This window comes from Plasmodium brasilianum, chromosome 9 (assembly GCF_023973825.1).
Source record: "Plasmodium brasilianum strain Bolivian I chromosome 9, whole genome shotgun sequence".
In the NCBI taxonomy this organism is placed as follows: Eukaryota; Apicomplexa; class Aconoidasida; order Haemosporida; family Plasmodiidae; genus Plasmodium; species Plasmodium brasilianum.
The window spans coordinates 412,763-437,059 of NC_090122.1; the positions used below are offsets into that span (position 1 = coordinate 412,763).

The following is a 24,297-nucleotide window of genomic DNA, read 5'->3' on the forward strand; positions in this document are numbered from 1 at the left end:
ATTGAGTACAATTTGATAATTTTTTTGAGGCTTTAAAAAGTGAACTAGTCATTCACACGTAAAATATATGTGTGCAGGAAAAAAAAAAAAAAAAAAAAAAGATATATGATATGAAATGGTGCGAAAATATATGAATGGTGTAGAAATATATGAATGGTGTAGAAATATATGAATGGTGTAGAAATGTATGAAATAGTGCGAAAAATATATGAAAAGGTACTAAAAGTAGAACAAATAATAATGAAGCAAAATGTGAGCAAATAAATTAAAAAATTCCAGTTTTATATCATAAACAATTTCTTCAATTGTTTTTTTTTTTTTTTTTTTTAAATTATTTTAACTATGACTAAAAGGGTGAAACTTATTATGTGCTATGCGTTTGTGCAATTATTAAAAAAAAATTAAATTCTCAGCTAATCTGACTGATATGAAATTAGACCTACAAAAACGGTTGCAAGTTAATACAAGCGGCCTACACACACACACACACACTCCCGCACGCTCACATATGTATATAAATAAATACATACAAATGGGATAATAACAAAGCGGGTAAAAATATCTACATAATATAAGACCATTTTTATAAGCAATATTTATTTAAAAATTACTCACTTTTTTGATAGATTATATTTTACTATGGCAGTATTTGCGTTTACGATAAAAGCAATGAGAGAAACACTTTTATCATATGAGTTTTCTGACAGATACGAGAAATGCGAACACAACTTAAGAAAATAATACTTAAGTTTATAATCATAATTACATCTTAACAAATATTTAACTGTAGTTTCAAAAATGAAATTAACAGGTATTTGACATGTTATTAAGCTCTGTATTTTTGTTACACATTCTTTCATTTTCATTTGACTAGGGTTTATAAAAACAAAATCACATAGTTCGTTTATATATGTAGAAGCAACTGAGAGTGATTGATGTGGTTTAACTGAATTTGCATAGACAGTCATTTCTAAAGCCATAATACATTTGCGTAAATTCCTCCCATGAGTATTAATTAAACTTTTAAAATATTCTTTTGAACTAAAAGACTGAGAAATATTTTCATTGTCACATATATGTTTTAACACCCCAAAAATTTCATCTTCTGTTGGTAGAGGTACTCTAATACATATACATCTACTTTTTAATGGTTCAATTATTTTAGATAAATGTTCTAAATGTAATATAACTCTTGCATTTCTTATATACGTTTCTAGTGTTCTTCTTAATCCTGCTTGTGCACCTTCACTTAAAAATTCTGCATCTTTAAAAACAAATATACGATACATGGGTGATTTTGAAAAAAAGGAAGCACTTGACTTATAACTACATAATTCTTTAATAATACTTTGAACAATAATTTTATCTTTTGTTCCTAATTCAAAACATTGTAACTCTAAATGATAATTACTCTGAACTACATTTATATTAATTTTATTTTCTGCATTTGTTATGCATTCTGGTCTTCGAATAATTTTTTCTTCTTTAAATATTTCTTTTATTAAACAATCTATTCTTGTACTCTTCCCTCCACCAGGAGCTCCATAAAATATTATATGGGGTAAATCTTTGTGGGCACTTAATTTCTTTAATCTATCTGTTATATCCTTATGAATATTTAAATCGTCTAAACATTGTGGAGCGTATTTTTCAAGCCACATCTTAACCAATAATTAAAAAAAAAAAAAAAAGAGAAGCAAAAAAATTGCAAAAATTTATCGATATACGTAATTTGAAAGTACACAAATCCTAAATATAAATTTAAGGATAAAATACGCACATGGAAACATGAAACGGGTTTGTCACACATAGCAAGAGAAACTTAAAAGAAAAATAAAACTCCTACACGTATGCAGCACTGAATTCAAATTTATGCGCACCGTAAAAATAAACACAAAAAGCGGCTTCTATAGTATGGCAGCATGTTTATACATATATATGTACCTTCACCTTCTTACATTATCATATACATGAATACATAATCATACATATATACATACATACATACACACATACACACACACATACACATATACGTATCCTCTTTTTCGCCAAATTAAAACAAATGTAAAATGAAAAAAAAAAGAATATAAAACATGTCCAGAAAGTTGAATTAAATATCAACTCAAGCAAAGCACGGACATACACTTTGTTCTTTTCTCTTTTTCCTCGGCTCTCAAAAATTAATATATATTTATAGTATATACTTCATACTTATCAATAATGAGAAAAAAAGCGTTATGTAAATTTTGTCATCAGTTATAGATGCTCATAAACATACAGAATACAAACATACTATTATGCACTTGTATGGGAATATATATATATGCCCTTTTTTCTTAAATTCTTATGCTTTCATTTTGCTCGCACCTATTCGCCACCGCAATTATGTCGAAATGAGAACAAATGCATAAGAATATGTACGTACCTTCACCAACCATGTACATATAAACATGTATTTTAAAAATATTTGCCGGCAGAATGATGCTTAAAAGGCATATCTTTGTATGTGCTCTTTTTGCTTAATAGAAGACTACTTACTAATTTATTTTACGTGTTTATTTATGCCATATAATTGTGTTTTCCTTTGTTCTTACGTAATATGAAACGTTATTTTCGCGCAGCAAAATAAAACATCCATGTGAGAATTTTGCCTATTCATGCATATATATATATATATATATATATATATATATATATATACGTACATGTAAATGAGCACGCATATATATGTAAATAAATTTGCCTAATTTTGCGCCAAAAATGAAACACGCTTACATATGGAGAAAAAAATAAAATACAAACGAAGGGGAAAAAATATGAACTATGCCATCTTTTTTTTTTTTTCTAGCGCCAATTTAGCATTACGATTTAGACTTTCATATAAATGATATATAAAAAAATTAACATGTATTATGTAAGAAATAAGAGGTTAACACAATAACGTGCCACACCTTTGTATAATTATTACTACTCTTATTATATCAAAATGAAATACATTTCATATCAACATCATGTTTTCATATAAGGATATAGCCACCCTTACTTTTAATATGTCACAGGTGTTTACTTACCATTCCGCTAATTTATGAAATATGTTATATTGTTTTAAATTTTCAAAAATTAGAAGGAATAAAATTAAGCAGTAGTTTTTTTTTTTTTTTTTTTTTTTTTTTTTTATTGTAATGTATATTACTAACCAAAACTTAAACTTGAATTTGGGGAAAAAAATATTTTAGGTATATAAAACTTAGTAAATTGTTTGTCTCTATAAAAAGAGAGAAATTTTTCAAGTAATCCAAATGATAAGGGTAAATGCGTACATGTACACATATACTTAATGCGTATATATACATATACCTACATAAACATATGCAAACGTTTATGATTAAGTACAAAGTTTTCGGCCTCATTAGCCCCTGAAAAAAAGTGTATTTATCACTATATCATTTGTTTATTTAATTAAAAACATTTAATTACAGTAATTACAGTAATTACAGTAATTAAGAATAAATATACACGCTTATTCACAAATAGGTAAAATGTGTGTGCATTTTCAAATGAAAATTTATAAAATACACAGAGAAGAAAACTATTATTTATTTACATATGAATATATAGATCCACTTTCACTTATATATTTGAACATGTTTTAAAAGGTATATAACAAACAATGAGCTTCAAATAATAAGAGTAAAGATATTACACAAAGTTTTGACAGAATATGCAAATATTCCAGAATGTGGGAACGTGAATATTATTCATATTTTAGTAACTAATTGTAAATAAAATAAAAAATACAAAATAGGAAAAGGTTTTTCATATGAAGATGATATAAATATATACAAGGGAGAAACGTTTAAAATTACAGTAAAATTATTACGTTTCTTTATTTTAAATATTATTTTAGTATAACATCAAAAAAAGTGTGCTTGTAAAATTAATTAAAAAAAGAAAAAAAGAAAAAAAGAAAATGAAATATCCCATTATCAAAAGTTCAATCTTTCTGCTAAATTTTTATTTTGTTCATGTTCGACTTTCAGTTCCTTTATTCTTTCCTTTATTATTTCTTCTCTTTCTTCAGGTACACAATCCAGCCGCTGATAGCTGCAAAAATTAAAATTCAAATTAAAAACATCAGTAGGAATAATCATTTGACATGAATAAACTAATGATGATGACAAATGAACCAGTAAGCAAATGCAAAAGGGAAGAAAAAGTTCATAATTCGACTGTATGTTATTTGGGCTATGTATCAATGAATCAAAAAAAAAAAAAAAAAAAAGTCTCGACACATAGCTATTCCCATGCAAAATATACATGCAAAGGGTCGTAAAAACTTAATTGATGGGCGTAAAGAACTACAGCCAATGCAAGGAACTCCCCCCATATATATATATATATATATATATACTTACACATATACAAACACCCATATACGCAGACTCACATGCACACACTATACCTACGCATATGTATGTATTTATAGCAGTTACCTTACATCCGTTGACAGTTCATTAACCAAGTCCGCGTATTTCTCGCGCTCATCAGAGTCGTGTTTAACAAAATTTGATTTCTTTAAAAAATCCTTAAATATTTTCTTAGCTTCCCTTATCTTATAATTCCTCCATTTCGCATGTACTTCTTCCAGGTGATGTCGTTTTAGCGACTTAAAACTTTTGTTATTTTTATCCGTCATTTTAATAATATCCTCTAGCGAGTTGTTAATACAATTAATTGAGAGTTCGCCTAGTAACTTGTCAAACATTTCTCGTTTTAAATTTATATAATTTTTTATAAATTCTTTATATATATAATATTTCTCACTAGCATTTAATTTTAATTTTTTGTATCTTTCATCATTTGTGAGTTCACGAGGGATAAAACAGTCGTTTTCAAAATTACTATTTTTCTTTATATTTATTTTATGATCATTCAATAGTCCCTCATCTATATTGGGGTGTTTTAATTTTTCATGTAATAGACTTAAAAATATATTTTTTTCATTATTCGTATTTTTTTTGTGTTCCTCTAATGTTTGTGAACCTTTTCTAAAATGGATACCATCATCTGTATCTGCCCTGCCGCTTCGTCTATCACCCCCGCTTCTTCTATTTTGCTGTTTCCTTTTTGCTAAAAGTGTCTGACTAACATCCTCAAATATTTTGTTTTTTTTATCATACGACAAAATTACATATTTTTCGTTTTTCATTAAATTATTTTTTATTTTTATCCATACTCCCGGGTTTTCATCCTGCATATGGTCATATAAAATCTGCTCAAACTCTTCCTCCATTTGTTTTTGTTTTTCTTTTTTTTTTTTTTCTAAAAAATTTCCTAATAATTTATTTCTACTATTAGCCCATTCTTTTGTGTAATTTCCTTTATATTCTTTTTTCCCTTTTAAAATATGAACAGCATCATATTCACTAAAAGGGTACGTAAATTTATTTTCCATTTCATTTAACATATTAATAAAGTTTTCAACTAATGTTTTAATTTCACATTTTTTTTCTTCTTTAATTTCTTTTATTAATATATGAAAAAATTCTTTCCTCCGTTCCTTTGGCACATTTAAATATCGTCTATCATACAGCATATATGCTAACACATTTTCATATTTGCAAAACTCATTAATATTTTTTTCTATCAGAAGATTTTTATACTCTCTCAAAATAAATTCCAAGTCTTCGTCTTTCCTATTTCTGTTCTGATTTACACTTGGATCTGCACTGTCATTATACTTCGTATCATAGCCATAACTACCATCATTACCATAAAAACTGTTATCTCTTCCAACGCATTTATTGTAGTCATTTTTTTCAGCATCTTCATATTGTTTATCTACATTGTTAATGTCCTCTTTTTTCATTTTTTGCCTTACGAAGAGTTCTTCTACATCCTCGGGGCACTCCCACGTTTTTTCATTTGTTTTTTTGTTAAAATAAAACTTATAATTCTTAGTTGTTTCTATGATAAACCAACCCTTACTACCTTCTACATACTCCCAGCTGTGGGGTGTACCAACGTAATATTCTTGCATTTCTTTTGATATATTATCATACTTTCTTTTTTTTGAATTCTCTAGCTGCTCGCGCGTAGAGCCATTATTATTTTGTTCGTTACTTCCTTCTTTCTCCTTATCAAATTTTGACTCAGCTTTATCATTTGCCTTTTCCTTATCTCTGTTTTGTTCCATTTCTTCAGCTGCCGCCCCTATATGGATTTTTACTTGTTCTCTTTTGGTTACTTCCCCTGTTTGATCTAACTCTTCTTCCGCTATATTGATTTGCATTATTCTTTTCTATTTTTTTGTCCATACCTCTTTTTTCCTCCCTTTTAAGGATTTTTCTTTTTTTTTTCTACTCAGTTCTATGAGTTAATAAAGAATTTACCATTTTGGTAAAGTTCTTCTAACTAGCAGAATGATTATTTTTTTTAAAAAAAAAGGAGTATAACAAGTCCTTAAACATGTATGCACATACTTTTTTCTTTTACCTTTTCTGCTATTTTTACTTTTCCTTTTTTTTTTTTTTTTTTTTTAACTTGAATAAAAGATACCAGAGACTAAAATTTCATCCCTCTCCCCCTCTATTTCCCTATATATGCATAATATATAACCCAAATGAACTTATTGTTCCTTTTTTTCCTACACGTCACTGTACCCTCTCAGTATATTTTTACTCTTAAAAAAGAATTGACATTATTCATTCTGTATGTTGCAGTGAAGTAGAGGAATATAAATATAAATATGTATAAATATAAATATGTATAAATATAAATATGTATATATATAAATATGTATATATATAAATATGTATAAATATAAATATGTATATATATAAATATGTATAAATATAAATATGTATAAATATAAATATGTATATATATATATTTTTTATAACTTGAAACTTAATTTAAAAAAAAAAAAAAAAAAATACAAACATAAATATTATAAAATGTATGCTAAACAATTTATAATCAAATTGATTGCAAAATGTACTTTTTTTAGTATGCCCTATTTGTTGGCATCAGAAAAAAAATAATTTTATATTTTAAAGAATGTTCACTAAAAAAAAGGAAATCATCATAAAATGACGTAAAATGAAAAGAAGCAAAATGAAAAGAAGCAAAATGAAAAGAAGTAAAATAAAATGAAAAAAAGCAAAATACAGGAAAATACAGTAAAATAATTTTATTAATAATGACGTGGCAACGTAAAAAAAAAAAATTAAACATACATATATATGTGTATGCATATGCGTTATGTACATATATATATTAAAATATAATAAAAAGAAGGTTTATGCCATTTATATGTTAAACAAATTAAATTGCGCAGCAAATTTAACGCCAACATATGGCATTGAAGTACTGAACAACATAAAACAATAAATGGAAATAACGAGAAAAAAAATATATATAGGAATATAAGTATATAAATTAATTTTTTTTTTTTATTCCCCCTTTCTCTTTTACTTTCCCATCTGTTCAGTAACATACACAAAATGGTGTAGCATTTATGTTAAGAATAATAATCAAATAGAAGACGAAAATAGAAAAAGAAGAACATTCAAAATGGTTGTCCATTTAGACGCTTTTACGTGTTACTGAGTTATATACATATATATGTAGTTTTGATTCAACAAATAGGCTTTTCTTCATACGCAGTGAGTGATGGCACTACCATTGTGTCTGCAAAAATATATGTATGTATATGCATTTGTATGTGAGCATATATTTACACTTATATGTGCGCGTGTGAACTAACTTAGCAAATGTGAAGTGATGCCCCTTTCTTCGTTCGAAACGTTTTAACAAATAATTTTTTTTTTTAGATTACTTTTTAAAATACGAATACAGCAGATAAAAGAATAGTAAACTTAAAACTATTCCCACAATGACAATGATTAAGTTTTGTTTATGCGTTTTCTTAATAGTATCAACTAATGAAGAAGATAAGCCAATGTAATTATACATATCGATGACTTTTTTTCGTACATTCTTTAAAAACTTGTTCTGTTTCCTTAACATATCTAATGTGCTCATACCTTGAATATGAAATATATTAATGTTATTTTCAACTTGTTTTAAAATTTCCTTCTCATTATGTAAATAATTTATTGTCGAGTCATTATCATATTTTTTCTTTTTCATATTTCTATGTGTTTTATTATAGATATTATTACTATTATTATTTCTTTCAGACTGAATTAAATTATTTTTATAAATACTGTCCAAAGTTTTAATGTATGAATTGGCTTCATTTGTTAAGGTCTCAATTCTTCTCTCCCATATAACATTTTCATTATTTACTATTCTGTTGTTCATATTATTTGTGCTTATAAAAGAATAGGTATTTTTTAAATTTTCCACATTCATATAAAAAGAATTTGTTAGTGCATTTATTTTATTTAATGTTAAGTTATTTTTTCCATTTTTATTTATATTTAAAACATCATTTCTTTTATATATATTAGAATAACTGTTATATATGTTGTTATTATCTTCTTGATTATTCGATACAATCAAATTGTATGAATAAAATAAATTATATGACCTCTCTAATTCTTTCCTTACTTTCACTATTTTTCCATATATATTATTCAAACTTGTTTCGTGCTGTTGTGTATTATTTTTACTACTACCCTCATTATATTCGTATTCCTTCCGAGCACCAGAAAACGTACCTCTCATTTCGTCGTCTAGTACAGCTTCATATTTCGATTTCATTTTGTGTTCCCTCTGTTATATTTTTTTTTTTTTTTTTCACACAAGTGCTACAAAATAGAGTAAATTTTACATAAGTAGCCTTAAAAAGCTTCAGAGGTCCTCGAAAAAGCATTTACAAAAACGTTTAAATATTATCTTCGGCACGTTGATATATTCTCCTCATCTATCATAATTCCTCACCTCGTAACGAAAAAAATACTGTTCATTTATAGCATTCTTGCAAAAAAAAAAAAAAAAAAAAAAAAAAAAAAAAAAAAAAAAAAAAAAAAAAAAAAAAAAAAAAAAAAAAAAAAAAAAAAAAAAAAAAAAAAAAAAAAAAAAAAAAAAAAAAAAAAAAACTGAAAAAATTAAAAAAAATTAAAAACAATTAAAAAAAATTAAAAACAATTAAAAAATTAAAAAAAATTAAAAAAAATTAAAAAATTAAAAAATTAAAAAAAATTAAAAAATTAAAAAATTAAAAAAAATTAAAAAATTAAAAAAAATTAAAAAATTAAAAAAAAATTAAAAACAATTAAAAAATTAAAAACAATTAAAAAATTAAAAACAATTAAAAAATTAAAAAAAATTAAAAAATTAAAAAAAATTAAAAACAATTAAAAAAATAAAATAAAAAAAAAGCTTCGTTGCTACAGGGGAATTTTACTTACGTATATAGCCCTTTGGCAGAAATAAAAAATTCTGAAAAATGAGGTGAACTCAAATGGCGAACGTAAAAACAGAGGTCGAAAAAAATTTTATCGCACAAGAGCTTACAGTGTGATAGCGTATATATATACATTATATGTATGTAAGTATGCGCACATCTTATGTATATATATGTTTATATGTACCTATTTGCAATGTACATGTTCCCAATAAAAAGAAACATTATAGGCAAGAATACATTTAACTTGTGGAAAAAAAAAAAGCTCGTGATATTTAGTAAAAATTTAAGTGTAAACCTTAAAGTGTTCACATAAGCAAAATAACAGGGTGGAGGGAAAAACACGAAAGGCATACAGAAGTATATATGTATGTATGTATGTGCGTATGTGTGTATGTATGCATATATATATATATATATATATATATATATATATATAATATATATATATTTTTTTTTTTTTTTTTTTTTGCGCTGCTCGATCGCTGGTCCAAATTGCCACTGTGAAGAAATATTCAAAATGAGCGTTTACTTTAGAAATTAATATATTGAATAAAGTTTAAAAAAAAAAAAAAAAAGAGAAGCTTTAAAAACAAGTTGGCATACAGATATATGTGTAGATCTCTACAAGGCAGATAAATGTTAAGTTTTTTAAATGAAATCAAGCGTGCCATATTTACTCCATGATGGGGTTTTATAGCTTTAAAGAACATATAAAAGTGTAAACTGTTAAAAGAGTTATATGGTCACGTGTACCTATATGCGTACATATACCCACGTACATATATACATAATACATACATACATGCACACATACGTAAATTCATGCATGTAAGCACTAGTACGTATTGTAGGGGTTCCCATTTTCCTATGAATGCCTTATATGCAGGAATTTCCTTATTAATAAAAAAATAAATGACCTGACTTTTCCTACTATAAGTACCACGCCTTGTCAGACAGAAAAATAATAGAGCTTCCAGTTAAGTTCCTTTTTTTTTTTTTTTTTTTTTTTATATAAATGTACATATATGGTACACGTCTAACACATAAAATACATGGTGTATCATATAGACAAGTTTGTGTAAAACATCCATATCTCATTGTTCTGCAATGTTGTAAACATTCATGTGGCACGCGTGTTTGTTTTTTTTTCTTTTCCAATCTCTCTTCATTTATTATGTACGTGAAACTAAGCATTCTTCACAAAATGGGGCTCACGAAAGTTCGCAAAATGGGCTGCAATATAGGATGCAATATGGATCGCGTTGATGACCTCATAAAAGGTTCGCGAACAAATTTTGAAAGAGGATCTGTAAAATGATTGCATTAAGGGTCTCAAATAGAGGCTCAAATAGAGGCTCAAATGGAGTCATAAAAAGGGCCGTAAAATGGGTGATAAAAATGGCCTAAAAAAAGGTTCTTAAGCAGGGCCGCAAATTAGGTCGCAAATTAGGTCGCAAATTAGGCAGCGAATTAGACCGCAAATTAGACCGCAAATTAGACCTCAAATTAGGTCGCAAATTAGGCAGCGAATTAGACCGAAAATTAGACCTCAAATTAGGTCGCAAATTAGATCGCAAATTAGACCGAAAATTAGACCGCACATTAGGTCGCAAATTAGACCGAAAATTAGGCAGCGAATTAAGCCGCAAACGAGGCAATGAATTTGGTTGCAAGTAAGGTCGCATACATGGTTGAAAAAAAAAGGACGAAAGAAAAATATTTAAGTGTAAAAAGTACGCATTACCAAATTTTCCCGTTATTTTCAATATTCAAATCAATATTCAAAAAAATATGTTTAAACATTTCATAATTAATATATAAATTAGCAATATCCATGGAAGGAAATTTCCGCTTACATTTGTTTCTGTCAATGCAATCATTAGAATAGATCTGATTTTCCAAAATTTTTTTAAAATATTGATTATTGGTGTAATATAAAAACATATTTACAATATCTTCAATATTTACTTTTATATTAAAATGATACAATGCTTTTCTTATTTTTTGTATATTAATAAAATTTTTAAGATTTTTATTATAATATATTATTTCGTCAAATTCTTCTGTTAGTTTTAAGCTCTGCTTTTTTTCTATTTTTTGTCTTATCTCCTCTTTTAAAAAATCATTATCATCTATTATATCATCAATGTTGTTAATATAATCCCAGATGTATTTTACTTTTTCGTCAATTATGTTTTTAATCTCTATATCATTGTCCTTTTCATAAATGGTTTTTATTTTCCCTCCTTTTCTTCTTAATGTCCTTTCTAAATCTTGCACTTTTCGTATAGTATTTCCTCTTCTTCTACTCATTTTTTACACACGTTTTCTCGGGGAAGTTTTGTGCTTTTCTTTCGAGTTCTAATTTCAGTACTTTAGAATAAAAAAATTTAGGAGCTACAGTTGGGGGTAAATACATGCTCATATGCATATATATACATATTTACATGTGAAGCAAAATATTTACAACAATTCGTTATCTTATAAATGGAAAAAGATGCCTAACTACATAGCTACATCACCACATAAAATTATACTTCGTTTTATTTGGATTTATTTGGATTTCTTTTTTTTTGAACATTCAAATCCTTGTAATCTATTTTTGTCCAAGGTTGGCGTTCATATGTCCATGGAAAAAACAAAAAAGTTAACTACCTTTTTATAAAAAAATCGTTACTTGAGTATGTGTCCACAATTTGACTATTCGTTACTACACATTTATCAATTCTTGACGATGGGCTACCAATGCGTGTTAAAAAATTTTTGAACTGTTCTAATGATTCTTTATTGTTACTCTCAGCTCTAACCACTACTGTGTTTCTATCAGTATTCTGAACATATCCTCTTATGTTTAGCTTATCTGCTTCTAATTTTGTATATTTTCGAAAAAAAACACCTACAAAAAAGGGAAAATGTTTTGTGCGTTGTGCATAAATAGATGTCAAAGTGTGCATAGGTAGGTACATACAGAGATAGGTATACATAGAGGTAAGTACATATATAGATAAGTACTTACATATACATATGTATGCACGTGACATATTTAACAGAACAATGAAGACATTAACGACTTATTCTACATGATTCCCCCTTTAAAATAATTCAAAATAACGAAAAACTTTTTTGCAATAAAAATATGTACCAGGAATATAAAACAGCAAGGGGGAGGTGTTCTTATTTGTTATTTTTGACCTTACGATGTTTCATTATTTAACGTTACTCTTTAGAATACTTCAATATTTTTAATTTTTCTTTTATTTTATTGTATGAATGTATTCGTGTATGTATGTATGTATGTATGTATGTATGGGTGTTTGTATGAATGTATGAGTGTATGTATGTATGTATGTATGTATGGGTGTTTGTATGAATGTATGAGTGTATGTATGTATGAGTTTATGTATGTATGAGTTTATGTATGTATGTACACATATATGTATTTTATTTATTTATTTATTTTTTTTTTTTCCGAACCTTGAACCTTGCCGAACACTTCAAAATCAAATGAATATATCATCTTACTAGAATTGCAAAAACCTTTTAAAAAATTGTTATTTGACCAAAGTTTTGTTTGAGGGAATAAAAGGAACGAAGATATATAGGGACGAATGTGCATAATTTTTTTTTTTTTCTTTATAATTTATGTTTTATCCTTGTAGGAAGAATAAAACATGTAGTAGTAAAAAATTATGAATAAAGCCTTTCAATTTCAGAAATTTTTTTAACAAAAAAAAGAAAACACTCGTTAATTTTCTTCTTTCTCTCCACATATATGTGCAGATTTATATATTCAGGTATAATGCTTCACTATATATTTTTTCTTTTTTTTTAAACTTTTTAGGTAATAATACAAATTTTTTTTTCTCAAATTTTTTATAATTTATGAAATTGTAAGGGCATAATTAATCTCATATATTTTAATGAAAAAAAAAAAAAAAAAGAAGAAAAAAAAGAACGTATATTGATTACTTCAACTGTGCACAGTTTTGTTGAGCCACGCGACAACAATTTGTAGTGTCTCCATCTTAATGAATTGTTATAATTAAAAAGAAAAAAAAAAAAGTACACAAATAAGCGAATAAACGAGAGAACGATTTAATATTAAATGAAATAAATTAAAGGAACTATATAAACAAATGGAAAAAGCGATAACTCACAGAGAGGAAAAACATGTAGGGTTATGTTTTTCTAATGCTCATATTTTCTATATTTAGAGTTGTTTTTTCCCGTTAAATATTAACATTTTCATCTTTTATTTTTTTTTCAAGTTTCCTGTTCTACGATGGCTCAAACTTGCATCCATGTACATACATATGTACATACGTATTAATGTGGGTATCTGGTAATTTGTGTGTGCATGTATATACATGCTTCCCCATGCACATAACCCCTCCCCTCGTTGCATCCTTCGTATATTCCTATATGCAGGAAGAAACATGTTCATTCGCTATTCATTTCTGTCATTTTTTTGAGGGAATTAATAAGCTATATACATATATGTGTACAACATACATATATATATATATATATATATATATATATATATTGTATATATATATATTGTATATATATATATATTGTATATATATGTGACAGTACTGCACTTGCGTGTATTCGTTTTTGTTAGCAGTGTATATAAATATATACACAACGCAATAATCTTAGGGGAGAATAAAATCAGTTAAAATTAAAAACCGAATAGACTGAATTGGTAATATAAAACTGCATTCTAATATAGAAGAATATTTTTATTTTTTTTTGGAAGTTAAAAAAAAAATAAACAAAATAAAATAATAATCATTTCCATAATCGCTAGCTTTCCCCTTGTTTACAGCAATCTGTATGTACAAATGGACAAGCATTAACTTGGTCCCTTTTAAGAACTAATTTTAAAGCGTATTTGTTAAGACTCCTCACACGTATATGAATACATATATGTATATATACATATACCAATATATATATATATATATATATATATACTTACATACATTTTATTGATTTACATTTTTTGCAATTTAACTGAAAGACATAAAGCTTCTTAAAAGCAAATTTCCATGTTTGTTTGCAAATTTAGTTGTAAATATATGGGAATAGGGGTACATGAGTATATGTGTACGTGTGTATACGTGTATATTATGTGCATATGCGCATATATATTGATGTATACATACACGTAAGCATACGTGCACGCAAAACACGTTACACGTAAAATTCGCGCAACAGCAATTTATCACATAAACAGAAAAACCAATTTTTTATTTATCGTCGTATGTACTATTTAAACATAATTTATTCTTAATATTTTCAAATTTTTTGGAAAAACAAACAAAAAAAAAAATTATAATTTCTACAACAATTTGAAGCAGACAAAAAAATAGCTCCTTATTGTACACAAGGCGTTTATATAGGTTACAACTGTACAATTTAAAAAAAAAAAAAAAAAGAAAATAGAAGAAAAAGGTGAAGAAGTTAATAATAAAGATAAGAAAAACATAATTTTTTTTTTTTTGCATTTAGATCTTGTGTACATGCTTATACATACAGGTAATTTTATTTTTCTGTTCAAGGTGAACGAATACAAAAATAAAATTTTCACTTTTTTTATCAATTAAACTCGCTATTTTTAGGTATTTTATTCGTTATTTATTTTGATATATTTTGATAAAGTTCGATATATTTTAATATATTTTCTTTTTTTTTTACGATTTATTCTTAATCTTAGTGATACATATATATAATAGGCGATAAGGAAGAAAATTTTATGCAAAAACTTTTTTTTTTTTTTTTTAAAAGTATATCTAGACTTTTACTTACGAACATAAACATATATATATATATATATGTGAGTAAGGACACCCTCTAGTTTATTCATAATGATGTTCTCCATCTCTTTTAATTGTCTTTTTAATTTTCTTTACTCATTTTTTACAACCTTTTTGCAACATTGTATTTTATTTTTATTTTTATTTTATCTTTTATATTTTTTTTCCCTTATCATGTTATGATATGCAACTGGCGAAATTCCACGTGTTTCAATTTTTTCCTCCCTTAATGAAGCCTCCTCATTTTTTTTTTTTTTCCCTCATGTGTTCTAAAATAGATTTATGCTACCTTTTTTCTTGTAAAAAAGAGTAAATTTTATTTCCCATTATTTTTTTCATCCTTTATGTAACTATAGTGTCATGTTGACCTACACATGTAATAGTCTGTTTTTTTTTTTTTTTTTTTTTTTTAATTTTTTCTTGATATTTTCTCGATTTATTTTCGATTTATTCTCGATATTTTCTCAATATTTTTCCGATTTATAATTGCTGTATATTTTGGTTTTCTCCTAAATTATTTTTTATTTTTTTTTTATCTTTTCTTCTTTTTTTTTTTTTTATTTTCTTTTTATTTTTATATTTAAAAATAATAAAGTGGTAAAATTGCCAGTACAACTGCATGGTTCTGGAAAATTTTCAACCGTGTTATAAACCCATAAATGAAAAGGAGAAGGAAGAGGAAAAACAACAACAAGTAAACATATGAACATGCTTTTTTTTAATAAATTCGTAAAGAGGTGCCTGTTATTTACAAATGTACATTCTCCTGCTTATAACCACATCGATATCATATAGTAGACAATGAGAACATGCATCGAGATTGTTTGTGCGCTTGTTCGTTTGTTCATATTTTTTGTTTTTACTTCACTTTGACATATATTGTTGAATTTCCCCCCCTTTTTCCATCTTTATGCTTATTCTGGATGTTTTTAAGTCAAATACATTTATACATTAAAAAATTTTATATTATATCCTTTAAACTTAAAAGAAAAAAAAAAAAAAAAAAGTGCTATTCGAGTATAATATAACCTTCAACACTCACTTAAAGACAACTACATTTTCATGTGTAAATTCTAAAATGCCTTCTTTTTTATGATAATATAGTGGGAATTTTTTATTTAAATATGTTAAGTATTATACATAAAATATATGCAAGTATACATGTTCATGCGCGCACACCCCATGTAAACATACCAAAAGAGAATAAATAAATCTTCTTTTTTTTTGTTATGAGTATAATTCAGCTAAAATTTTTTATGCCTGTCCATACTCTTATCATTTTTATACGTATTTATTTTTTGTAGGAAAAGAAAAAAAGAAGCTTTAAGTAACGTTTGAAATATATGTACAGACGTATGAGCAAATAATTGTAGCTTTTTGCTAATCCAGAAAAAGATAGATCTCTTATGTGATAAAAAAAAAAAAAGGTAATAAAATAAAAAATAAAAAGTCTTCTTAATATAGCACGCCTTAAATATACAATTTCGTACCTGGTAAGAAGTAACGTACATCTGCGCTCTGCTATTTTTTTGCAAAATCAGTAGAGAGGTTTATATATATATATATATATATTATATATATATATATATATATATATATATGTATATGTACGTATGTATGTGTGTAAAATTCCTGATGGGGTATCTTACCAGAAAATAAGCTTAAAAATTAGCAGCAAAAATGAATCCAACGATTCAGAAAAAACTGAAGAAAAAAGAAACAAAAACACTTATATTTAACGAAAAGACGAACGACACACATACACCCAGTGTAAATGCTAGCAGTGTCATTAATAGAAATGATAAAAATAAAAATAAGTTATTATCCCCTTTAGAATATTCTAGGTTTAGAAGTAAAAGTGTCGAAAATTCAAATGCATCTTATAGTAACGAAAATAACACCGAAAAAGATGGGGTAGTAAAAAACGTCAGGTTATCTTGTACTAATGATAAGGATGTATGTAAGGAATCAATAGACAAGTATTCAGCAGATTTAAAGAGGCATAGTCTAGGAATAAGCATTCTAAATGGCAATAGTGCCAATAGGGGAAGTAGCGGAAACAACCATAACAATTGCAGTGGTAATAATAGCGGTATAAATGGCAATAAATATTTTAGCAAATCTGAAAGGAAGAAAGTCCTAGGGTATAACTATTTCACAAATAGGCAGCAGATGATAAATGTAGACGATTCAAGAATAATAAAAAACATTCCTCTGAGCATATATGTGGGTACATGGAACTGTGAATATTTTGATTTTTCAAAAGATTTTGAATATGAGAAAAAAAGATATACTACAAATTTTTTAAGTGAAAATACAAAAGATGAAATTTACTCAATGAAATTAAATGAAAAATATACCTTGAGGTCGCTAACTCCTTTAATATATATCAGTCCAACGAGCAAACGGAACAACTCCTATTATAATGGAGAGGACGATAAGATTAAAAATGAGCACAACCACACTAATAGTAATGGTAGTAATATTAAGAAGGAATATAAGGACAAATTTAATTACTTTAAGAAAAGCCCAAATAAATGCTCAAACCATGTTTCCTCTGATTCAGATAAAGAGACTAATAATTTTACTCATCATATCGTACGTGATTGGGCAACCAATTATTGTAATGCAAAAGGTTACAATACCAATAAAGCTAATAATGCTAATAAAGCTAATAATGCTAATAAAGCTAATAATGCTAATAATGCTAATAATGCTAATAATGCTAATAATGCTAATAATGCTAATAATGCTAATAATGCTAATAAAGCTAATAATGCTAATAATGCTAATAATGCTAATAATAATAATAACAATTCCAATTATACCCATGTGATGAACTTTAGGATTGACAGGAATAGGACAGATGCAGATAAATTTTCGAATGCGGAAAGGCGGGATGAGGGAAACAGCGAAAGGAGTAATGATGCAAATGGTAATTCCTATTTTAGTACAGCTGCTAGCAGTATCCAAGAGAATAAGAACAAAAAGTCTAAGAGTTGCAGCACCCTGAGCATCCCAAATATTAACATTGAAAAAATACAAAGGAGTGATATATGGTCAGACGAAGCAAAGCAAGTAACAGATATGACCCACTTGTCAAATTTGACAGAAAAAGCAGGAAGTGAGAAAAGAACTTCATACAATTTTCAGATTAAAACAAATTGTACACGAGCATATGAATCGAAAGATAGGAAGATTTTTGCTCATTGGATTCAACCTTATTACGATATCTATGTTATATGTTTACAAGAGTCCATATCTGACAATATTATTGATTGTCTATCCAAATATTTAAAAGAGATAAATCAAGAAACATATGAGTTTTTACCCTTAGCAGACTACAAATTATCCGGTTATGGAGATGGAGCATTTTTACAAATGAAATCTACAACTATAGCTGCATGGGTCAGGAAATCTAAATTATATCCAAAAGGACCAGTAAAATTATGTGCCTCTAAATCTATAGCTTTCAACAAATTAAATAATAGCAAAGGATGCGTTTCAATACTACTGAACATTTTCAACCAGTTCGTTTTATTTATCGGTTGTCATATGCCTGCTAGGGATCAAGAATTAAGACAAAAATCAAGAGAATTTATCTTAACAAAACTAAGTGAATATTTTAGTAATAAAGCTACATCTAATTTTAAGGATGTTTTTCATCATATTATTTGGATGGGCGATTTTAATTTTAGAGTTCATGGTATACATCTAGAAAAAGTAGTTCATTATTTACAAACAAATAATTTAACCGAATTGCTTAAACATGATGAAGGGCATTCAGCTTATTCGTATGACTTGTCTATAAGCTTTCAAGAACTCCCAATAAATTTTTTACCCACTTACAAAAAAAAGGGAAACAGACCTATCATTAATCGAAATGACACCAAATGGGTGGAAAAGGAGTACAAGCTCATTCACAATATCAAGTGGTACAAGGGTGGCAAGCAGGAAACCCGCTTACCCTCGGTAGCCTTTTTCCCCACACGCACATATACATACATGTGGACACGTACATATACATACATATATACCCGTCCATATATACCCGTCCATATATACCCGTACATATATACCCGTACATATATACCCGTACATATATACCCGTACATATATACCCGTCCATATATACCCGTCCATATATACCCGTCCATATATACCCGTACATATATACCCGTCCATATATACCCGTATATATAAACACATACATGTAAACACTTACATATAAACACTTAAATATGTAAGTATATTATCTATGTATACATGTGCGCACATTTGTACTTCCTTACATATGTCGCCTCTTTTACCTTCATTATGCACCCCTCATTTCCCCCCCCCTTCATTTGTGTGTTTAATTTCCCTTTTCGTTTTCTTTGATACAGTGGACAGACAGAATTTTCAAGTGGTCATGTGAAAAAACTCAAAACTGCCTGACGTTTGTACCAAATTCGTATCTTTCACCAATACCTCAGGAAATTAGTAATTTATATAACCTGACTATAATATACACCATACATGCATTCATTTACCAATATTAATGATTTCTTTTCCATTTTGTTCTCATTTTTTTGCATTTCCCCTCCTTTTTTTATTACTTTTAAGGTATTATTATGTCTAGTGATCATAACCCCGTGTCGTGCTGCTTCCAAATGTATAAAATGAAGAATGAAGAAGATATACCGTTGACTAAAGTAATTTTTGAGTACCTGTAAGGGGGGGTGGGGTGCAAAACTCCTAGTGTGTGGGCCAATACATAAACACGCTCCTATACATACACATACATTTATATATATTGTGAACTATGTTCATGTGCCAAAACGAAAACTACTGTGTATATTCCTGACTTTTTAACTAGCCTTAAATTTTTTTTTTTTTTTTCCCTTATCCTGTAGAGTGTTTGGAAATTTTAGCTATCATTCGGATCCCTTTTAAAATTTTTTGTTACATAATTTTCTCCCTTAACCTTCTTTTAATGTTTCTAAGGAGTGTCATTTTTCATGTAAGCAGTCACACATATATCCCCATTTATAAGTGTGTAATTCTTTTAACTATTTTTTTTTAATTATTTACTTAAAAGTACGTCTCATGGACGAAATTTAATTTGTAAAAAAAAGAAAAATTTTTTTTTTTTTTGGATGCGTCTGTAATTGCATTTAAATTTTTTATTAAATGTACCATTTTATATTAATTTCAAAATAGAGAGAAATAAACAAGCTTACTCTATATTTGTCATTAATACAATATATGAGTATTTGTTTATATTTTATATGTTTGAAAAGTCGCTTTTTTTTCCTTTTTTCGTTTTCTTCTTTTTTTTTGGTGCAAACTTAACGTAAAATTAAATAACAATTAAAAGGCAAATTCGGTATTAAAAAATTAAAGTAGAAGAAATAGCACATGCACTGTCCTACATTTAAAAAAATATATAAATGACTTTACTAAATTGGGAATTAAATAACTAATTGAATAATAAAATAAAGACGTAGTTAGACGACAAATTAAACGACAAAATTAAACGACAAAATTAAACGACAAAATTAAACGATAAAATTAAACGATAAAATTAAACGATAAAATAAAGATATAATTAAACAACTAATTAAACGACAAATTAAATGAGAAACTGAAAGAGAAAATAAGGGGGAGAGCTTAAAGAGCACATTAAAGAAACAATTAAAAAAGGTCGAAAGGATGTTCAAAAAAAAAAAGGTACAAACGTATCACGTTCAAAAAGGGGCAAAGTAATTTTAAAAAAACACAACAAAGTAACATAATACACGACTGAAGCATTATTTTGCACACATACACATATATATATGTGTATATATGTGCTTGAGAATATTTGCACAAGTTATGACACCCTGTTCACTGCATCCAAAACCAGTACATATATTGCATCATGGGAACTAAAAAAAAGGATGTGTGTAGCAACTTGTGTGCACCTTTCGTGTGAATATTTATCAGAATTGATAAAATTATAATCTTTTCCTGATATAGACAAAACGTAGTGCAACTTTTTTCTGTTTTCTATTTTGTTCTTAATTAAAGTGTCTATGAGAAAATTAAAAATATAAGCTATGTTACAAGTATCTATCAAACCATTATTCAAAATTATTTTTTGTATTTGATAATATTTTTTTGGTTTCTTAACAAGTATATTTGAATTTTTCTTATAGTCAATTTTTATATCTAAATGAATTCTACCTATATAATCAATTAAGTAATTTACAAATTCATCAAATTTTTGACTACTTTCGCTATTATGTGATTTTTTTTTTTTGATTTCTTTCCTTTCTGAAATATTATGCATAATAGTATAAAGCGATTCTCTTTTTATTAAGTTTTCATTATTCTTAAAATAGTATTCTTTATGTTTTTGTATAAAGGAAGCAACTTTGTTTATTTTTTTTACTTTTCGATCTTCTTCACTATCATAATCTTTTTCTAATGATAAATTTTTTTCTTTTTTTTTTTTTTTGTCTTCTCTTTTTACTGATTTTGATATGAAGGACTTTTCCTTCTTGTTTTCCCACATTTTGTGAATTCCTCCCTCTCTTTCTTCATTTGCATTTCCACTTAATCCATTAGATTGTTTATAATTGATAACTTTTACGAAATTTCCTAATATTGGAACAGATGAACTACCTAAAACATGCGGTTCCTTTTCTATTTTCCGTACAGTAGTACTATTATCCACATGGCGTATGAGTGATAAGCTTACATCACTACTGCTAGTGGAGCTATAATTGAGGTAAAATTTTTTCTCATTAATTTTGAAGCATTTTTTTTTTTTTTTTTTTTTGCTTACGTCTACTATTTCTACATCTGCTTTTTCTTCATTTTCACATACACCATATATTTGCCTTTCCTTCAAGTCGTACACATCTATTATATCACCATTAGGGTGTTTGCACATATCATCCATTTTTTCTCTTTCACTTCTTTTCTTATCGGATTGGCACACACGAGATAGAAATTCCTTTTCAATATAATTTATGTCGAGTTCATAAAAATCTTGTTCTTCCTTATTCCCATTTGTATTTATATTTGATGCGATAAGCATATGTTTATTATTTAAACTAGCTGTGTTATAGCATAACAAATCATACTGATTTTGTAAAGGGTAAATATCAGTATGTATATTATAATTGTTAATTTCACTTTTTGGATGATCAAAATTTGGAAGGTTATCACCCAGGGTAGAATTAGAAAAAATATTTTTATAAATATCCAAAGCGTTATTCATAATATTTATCTCATTTGGTGAAGTATTAATTTGGCTTCTTGTAATATCATAACTTTTGCTATTATTTGTCAGGTCGTTAAAACAATTCTCGTTTGGCGTGTTAAAGCCAATTTCGTTTGGTACATACACACAGGATGCTATGCTTCTACTCGTTTTATACTCACATTCGTAGCATCTCAAATGAACTGCCTTCACTTCCACATTTCTTGACATATTATTCGCTAAAATATTTCTCAAAATTATTGAAAAGTCTTCATAATTAACATCAGTATTAAAAATACCAAGTACATCCACTGGATGTGTATATAATTCGGAGAAGAAATTCTCATATCTTTCCCTCAATTTGTTTTTATTAACACCTGTATAATTGTTGTCACGTTTGTCACATATGTTTATATTTTTTTTTTCTATCATTTCATAAGACTTGCATTTATTTCCTGTTGTGTTTTCACAAATGTTATAATTCTTTTCACTTGCTATATCGTTTAAAGGATTTACACTGCTATCCTCTTTTTGGTCCTTTCTACGAGTATCCTCGTCATGTATCATTTCATTCCTACTCTTATCAATTTCAATCATCACAATATTGTTCATCATATACTTATCCTTATACAAATTCTTGTGAATGATTAATCTCAATTTTATTAGATCGTTAATAGAAAAATATGCACTATGGTTATTAATGTATACCTTATTGTCATATTTACAATTTAGAGTTATTAAAACATGTTTATATTTTTTATTAATATAATTAATATAATCGTTCGTAAAAAAACTTGATATATATACATTTTTTAAAAGGAAACTTGTTTTCTTTTTTACAATTTTTTCATATATATAATTACTACTTAAAAGTTCAGTAGATTCATCAGCAAAATTTGTTAATACTATTTGGCTATTTGGTATGTGACTGTTAACTAGCTTTTCCAATTTTTTCAAACATTTCTTCTTCGTATTTAGATAGCCTAAATAATCAAAAATACCCTCATTCTGTTCCCTAACATTTTTGATATCGTCAATATGTATTTTTTCTATAGTTGTAAAAATCAGACCACTGTTATGAACATACTTACAATTCCCATTGAAATACATGTTCGTTCTGTGCAACTAGTTTCGCACGTAAACATATATATTAAAAATAGGTGAATGAATCTGTACGCGCAAGCAGGATTAGAAGCCTACGTACATAAGGATGTACAATACGTGTTACATGTATATTATTTTAACTCTACAAAAAAAATATAAAGAAACTTATCTTCAGAATGGAAATTTAAAAAAAAAAAAAAAAAAAAAGGAATAGAAATAGAAACAGAAATAGAAATACGAGTTGAAATTCGAACTGGAATACGAATAGGAAGTAAGTACATGTATATTTTTTACTATATTAAAAAGGGCAAATTTGAGGAACTCCTTTTTTTTATTTTTCACCTTACAATTTTGTTTATATTATTTAAGATCATTTTGCGTTTTACAAAATAGTTTTAACTTTTATTTTAACCTTTTAACCTCATAACATTTTAAACTTTTTTTTCTCTTTTTTTTTTAGTATTTTTTTATCGTACGATCAGCACTTTCTTATTTTATAAATATAATTGTTCCATAGTAGTGCATACGTTGTGTTCAAGTAACTTGTACGATGTAGTCCTACTTACGTGTATTATTTAATTTAAGAAATTAGCCTATTTTGCTATTCATGTATATGTGTACACATTGGAGTTTTTTTTTTTTTTTTTTTTATTGTAGTTAAATTTGTTACTTAAGCTTACATTTACTCAATTATTATTTTTCATTTTTCACTGTTCATTGTTAATTTTACATTTTTCGTTCATCTTCTATCATTT

General features: G+C 26.9%; 8 protein-coding genes across 8 annotated transcripts; 2 read left to right on the forward strand and 6 right to left on the reverse strand.

The window, feature by feature from the left end:
* Window positions 1-611: 611 nt before the first annotated feature.
* On the reverse strand, window positions 612-1,661 carry MKS88_002710 (replication factor C subunit 5; the record flags this gene model as incomplete). The annotated part of the gene is made up of 1 exon (XM_067215742.1): window positions 612-1,661. The coding sequence occupies one exon, from the start codon at window positions 1,659-1,661 to the stop codon at window positions 612-614; it is 1,050 nt and encodes a 349-aa protein (XP_067073291.1).
* Window positions 1,662-3,989: 2,328 nt separating this feature from the next.
* Window positions 3,990-6,295, reverse strand: MKS88_002711 (uncharacterized protein; the record flags this gene model as incomplete). Its single annotated transcript, XM_067215743.1, has 2 exons — window positions 3,990-4,107; window positions 4,497-6,295. 2 exons carry the CDS (start codon window positions 6,293-6,295, stop codon window positions 3,990-3,992), a joined length of 1,917 nt encoding a protein of 638 aa, XP_067073292.1.
* Window positions 6,296-7,839: 1,544 nt separating this feature from the next.
* Window positions 7,840-8,733, reverse strand: MKS88_002712 (protein transport protein BOS1; the record flags this gene model as incomplete). The annotated part of the gene is made up of 1 exon (XM_067215744.1): window positions 7,840-8,733. One exon carries the CDS (start codon window positions 8,731-8,733, stop codon window positions 7,840-7,842), a length of 894 nt encoding a protein of 297 aa, XP_067073293.1.
* Window positions 8,734-10,610: 1,877 nt separating this feature from the next.
* On the forward strand, window positions 10,611-11,059 carry MKS88_002713 (uncharacterized protein; the record flags this gene model as incomplete). The annotated part of the gene is made up of 2 exons (XM_067215745.1): window positions 10,611-10,662; window positions 10,833-11,059. 2 exons carry the CDS (start codon window positions 10,611-10,613, stop codon window positions 11,057-11,059), a joined length of 279 nt encoding a protein of 92 aa, XP_067073294.1.
* A 63-nt stretch (window positions 11,060-11,122) lies between these two features.
* Window positions 11,123-11,695, reverse strand: MKS88_002714 (uncharacterized protein; the record flags this gene model as incomplete). Its single annotated transcript, XM_067215746.1, has 1 exon — window positions 11,123-11,695. The coding sequence occupies one exon, from the start codon at window positions 11,693-11,695 to the stop codon at window positions 11,123-11,125; it is 573 nt and encodes a 190-aa protein (XP_067073295.1).
* Window positions 11,696-12,033: 338 nt separating this feature from the next.
* On the reverse strand, window positions 12,034-12,589 carry MKS88_002715 (uncharacterized protein; the record flags this gene model as incomplete). The annotated part of the gene is made up of 2 exons (XM_067215747.1): window positions 12,034-12,278; window positions 12,580-12,589. The coding sequence occupies 2 exons, from the start codon at window positions 12,587-12,589 to the stop codon at window positions 12,034-12,036; spliced, it is 255 nt and encodes an 84-aa protein (XP_067073296.1).
* A 4,298-nt stretch (window positions 12,590-16,887) lies between these two features.
* Window positions 16,888-20,142, forward strand: MKS88_002716 (endonuclease/exonuclease/phosphatase family protein; the record flags this gene model as incomplete). The annotated part of the gene is made up of 4 exons (XM_067215748.1): window positions 16,888-19,179; window positions 19,593-19,689; window positions 19,813-19,918; window positions 20,103-20,142. 4 exons carry the CDS (start codon window positions 16,888-16,890, stop codon window positions 20,140-20,142), a joined length of 2,535 nt encoding a protein of 844 aa, XP_067073297.1.
* A 919-nt stretch (window positions 20,143-21,061) lies between these two features.
* Window positions 21,062-23,548, reverse strand: MKS88_002717 (uncharacterized protein; the record flags this gene model as incomplete). The annotated part of the gene is made up of 1 exon (XM_067215751.1): window positions 21,062-23,548. One exon carries the CDS (start codon window positions 23,546-23,548, stop codon window positions 21,062-21,064), a length of 2,487 nt encoding a protein of 828 aa, XP_067073298.1.
* Between the last annotated feature and the right edge of the window lie 749 nt (window positions 23,549-24,297).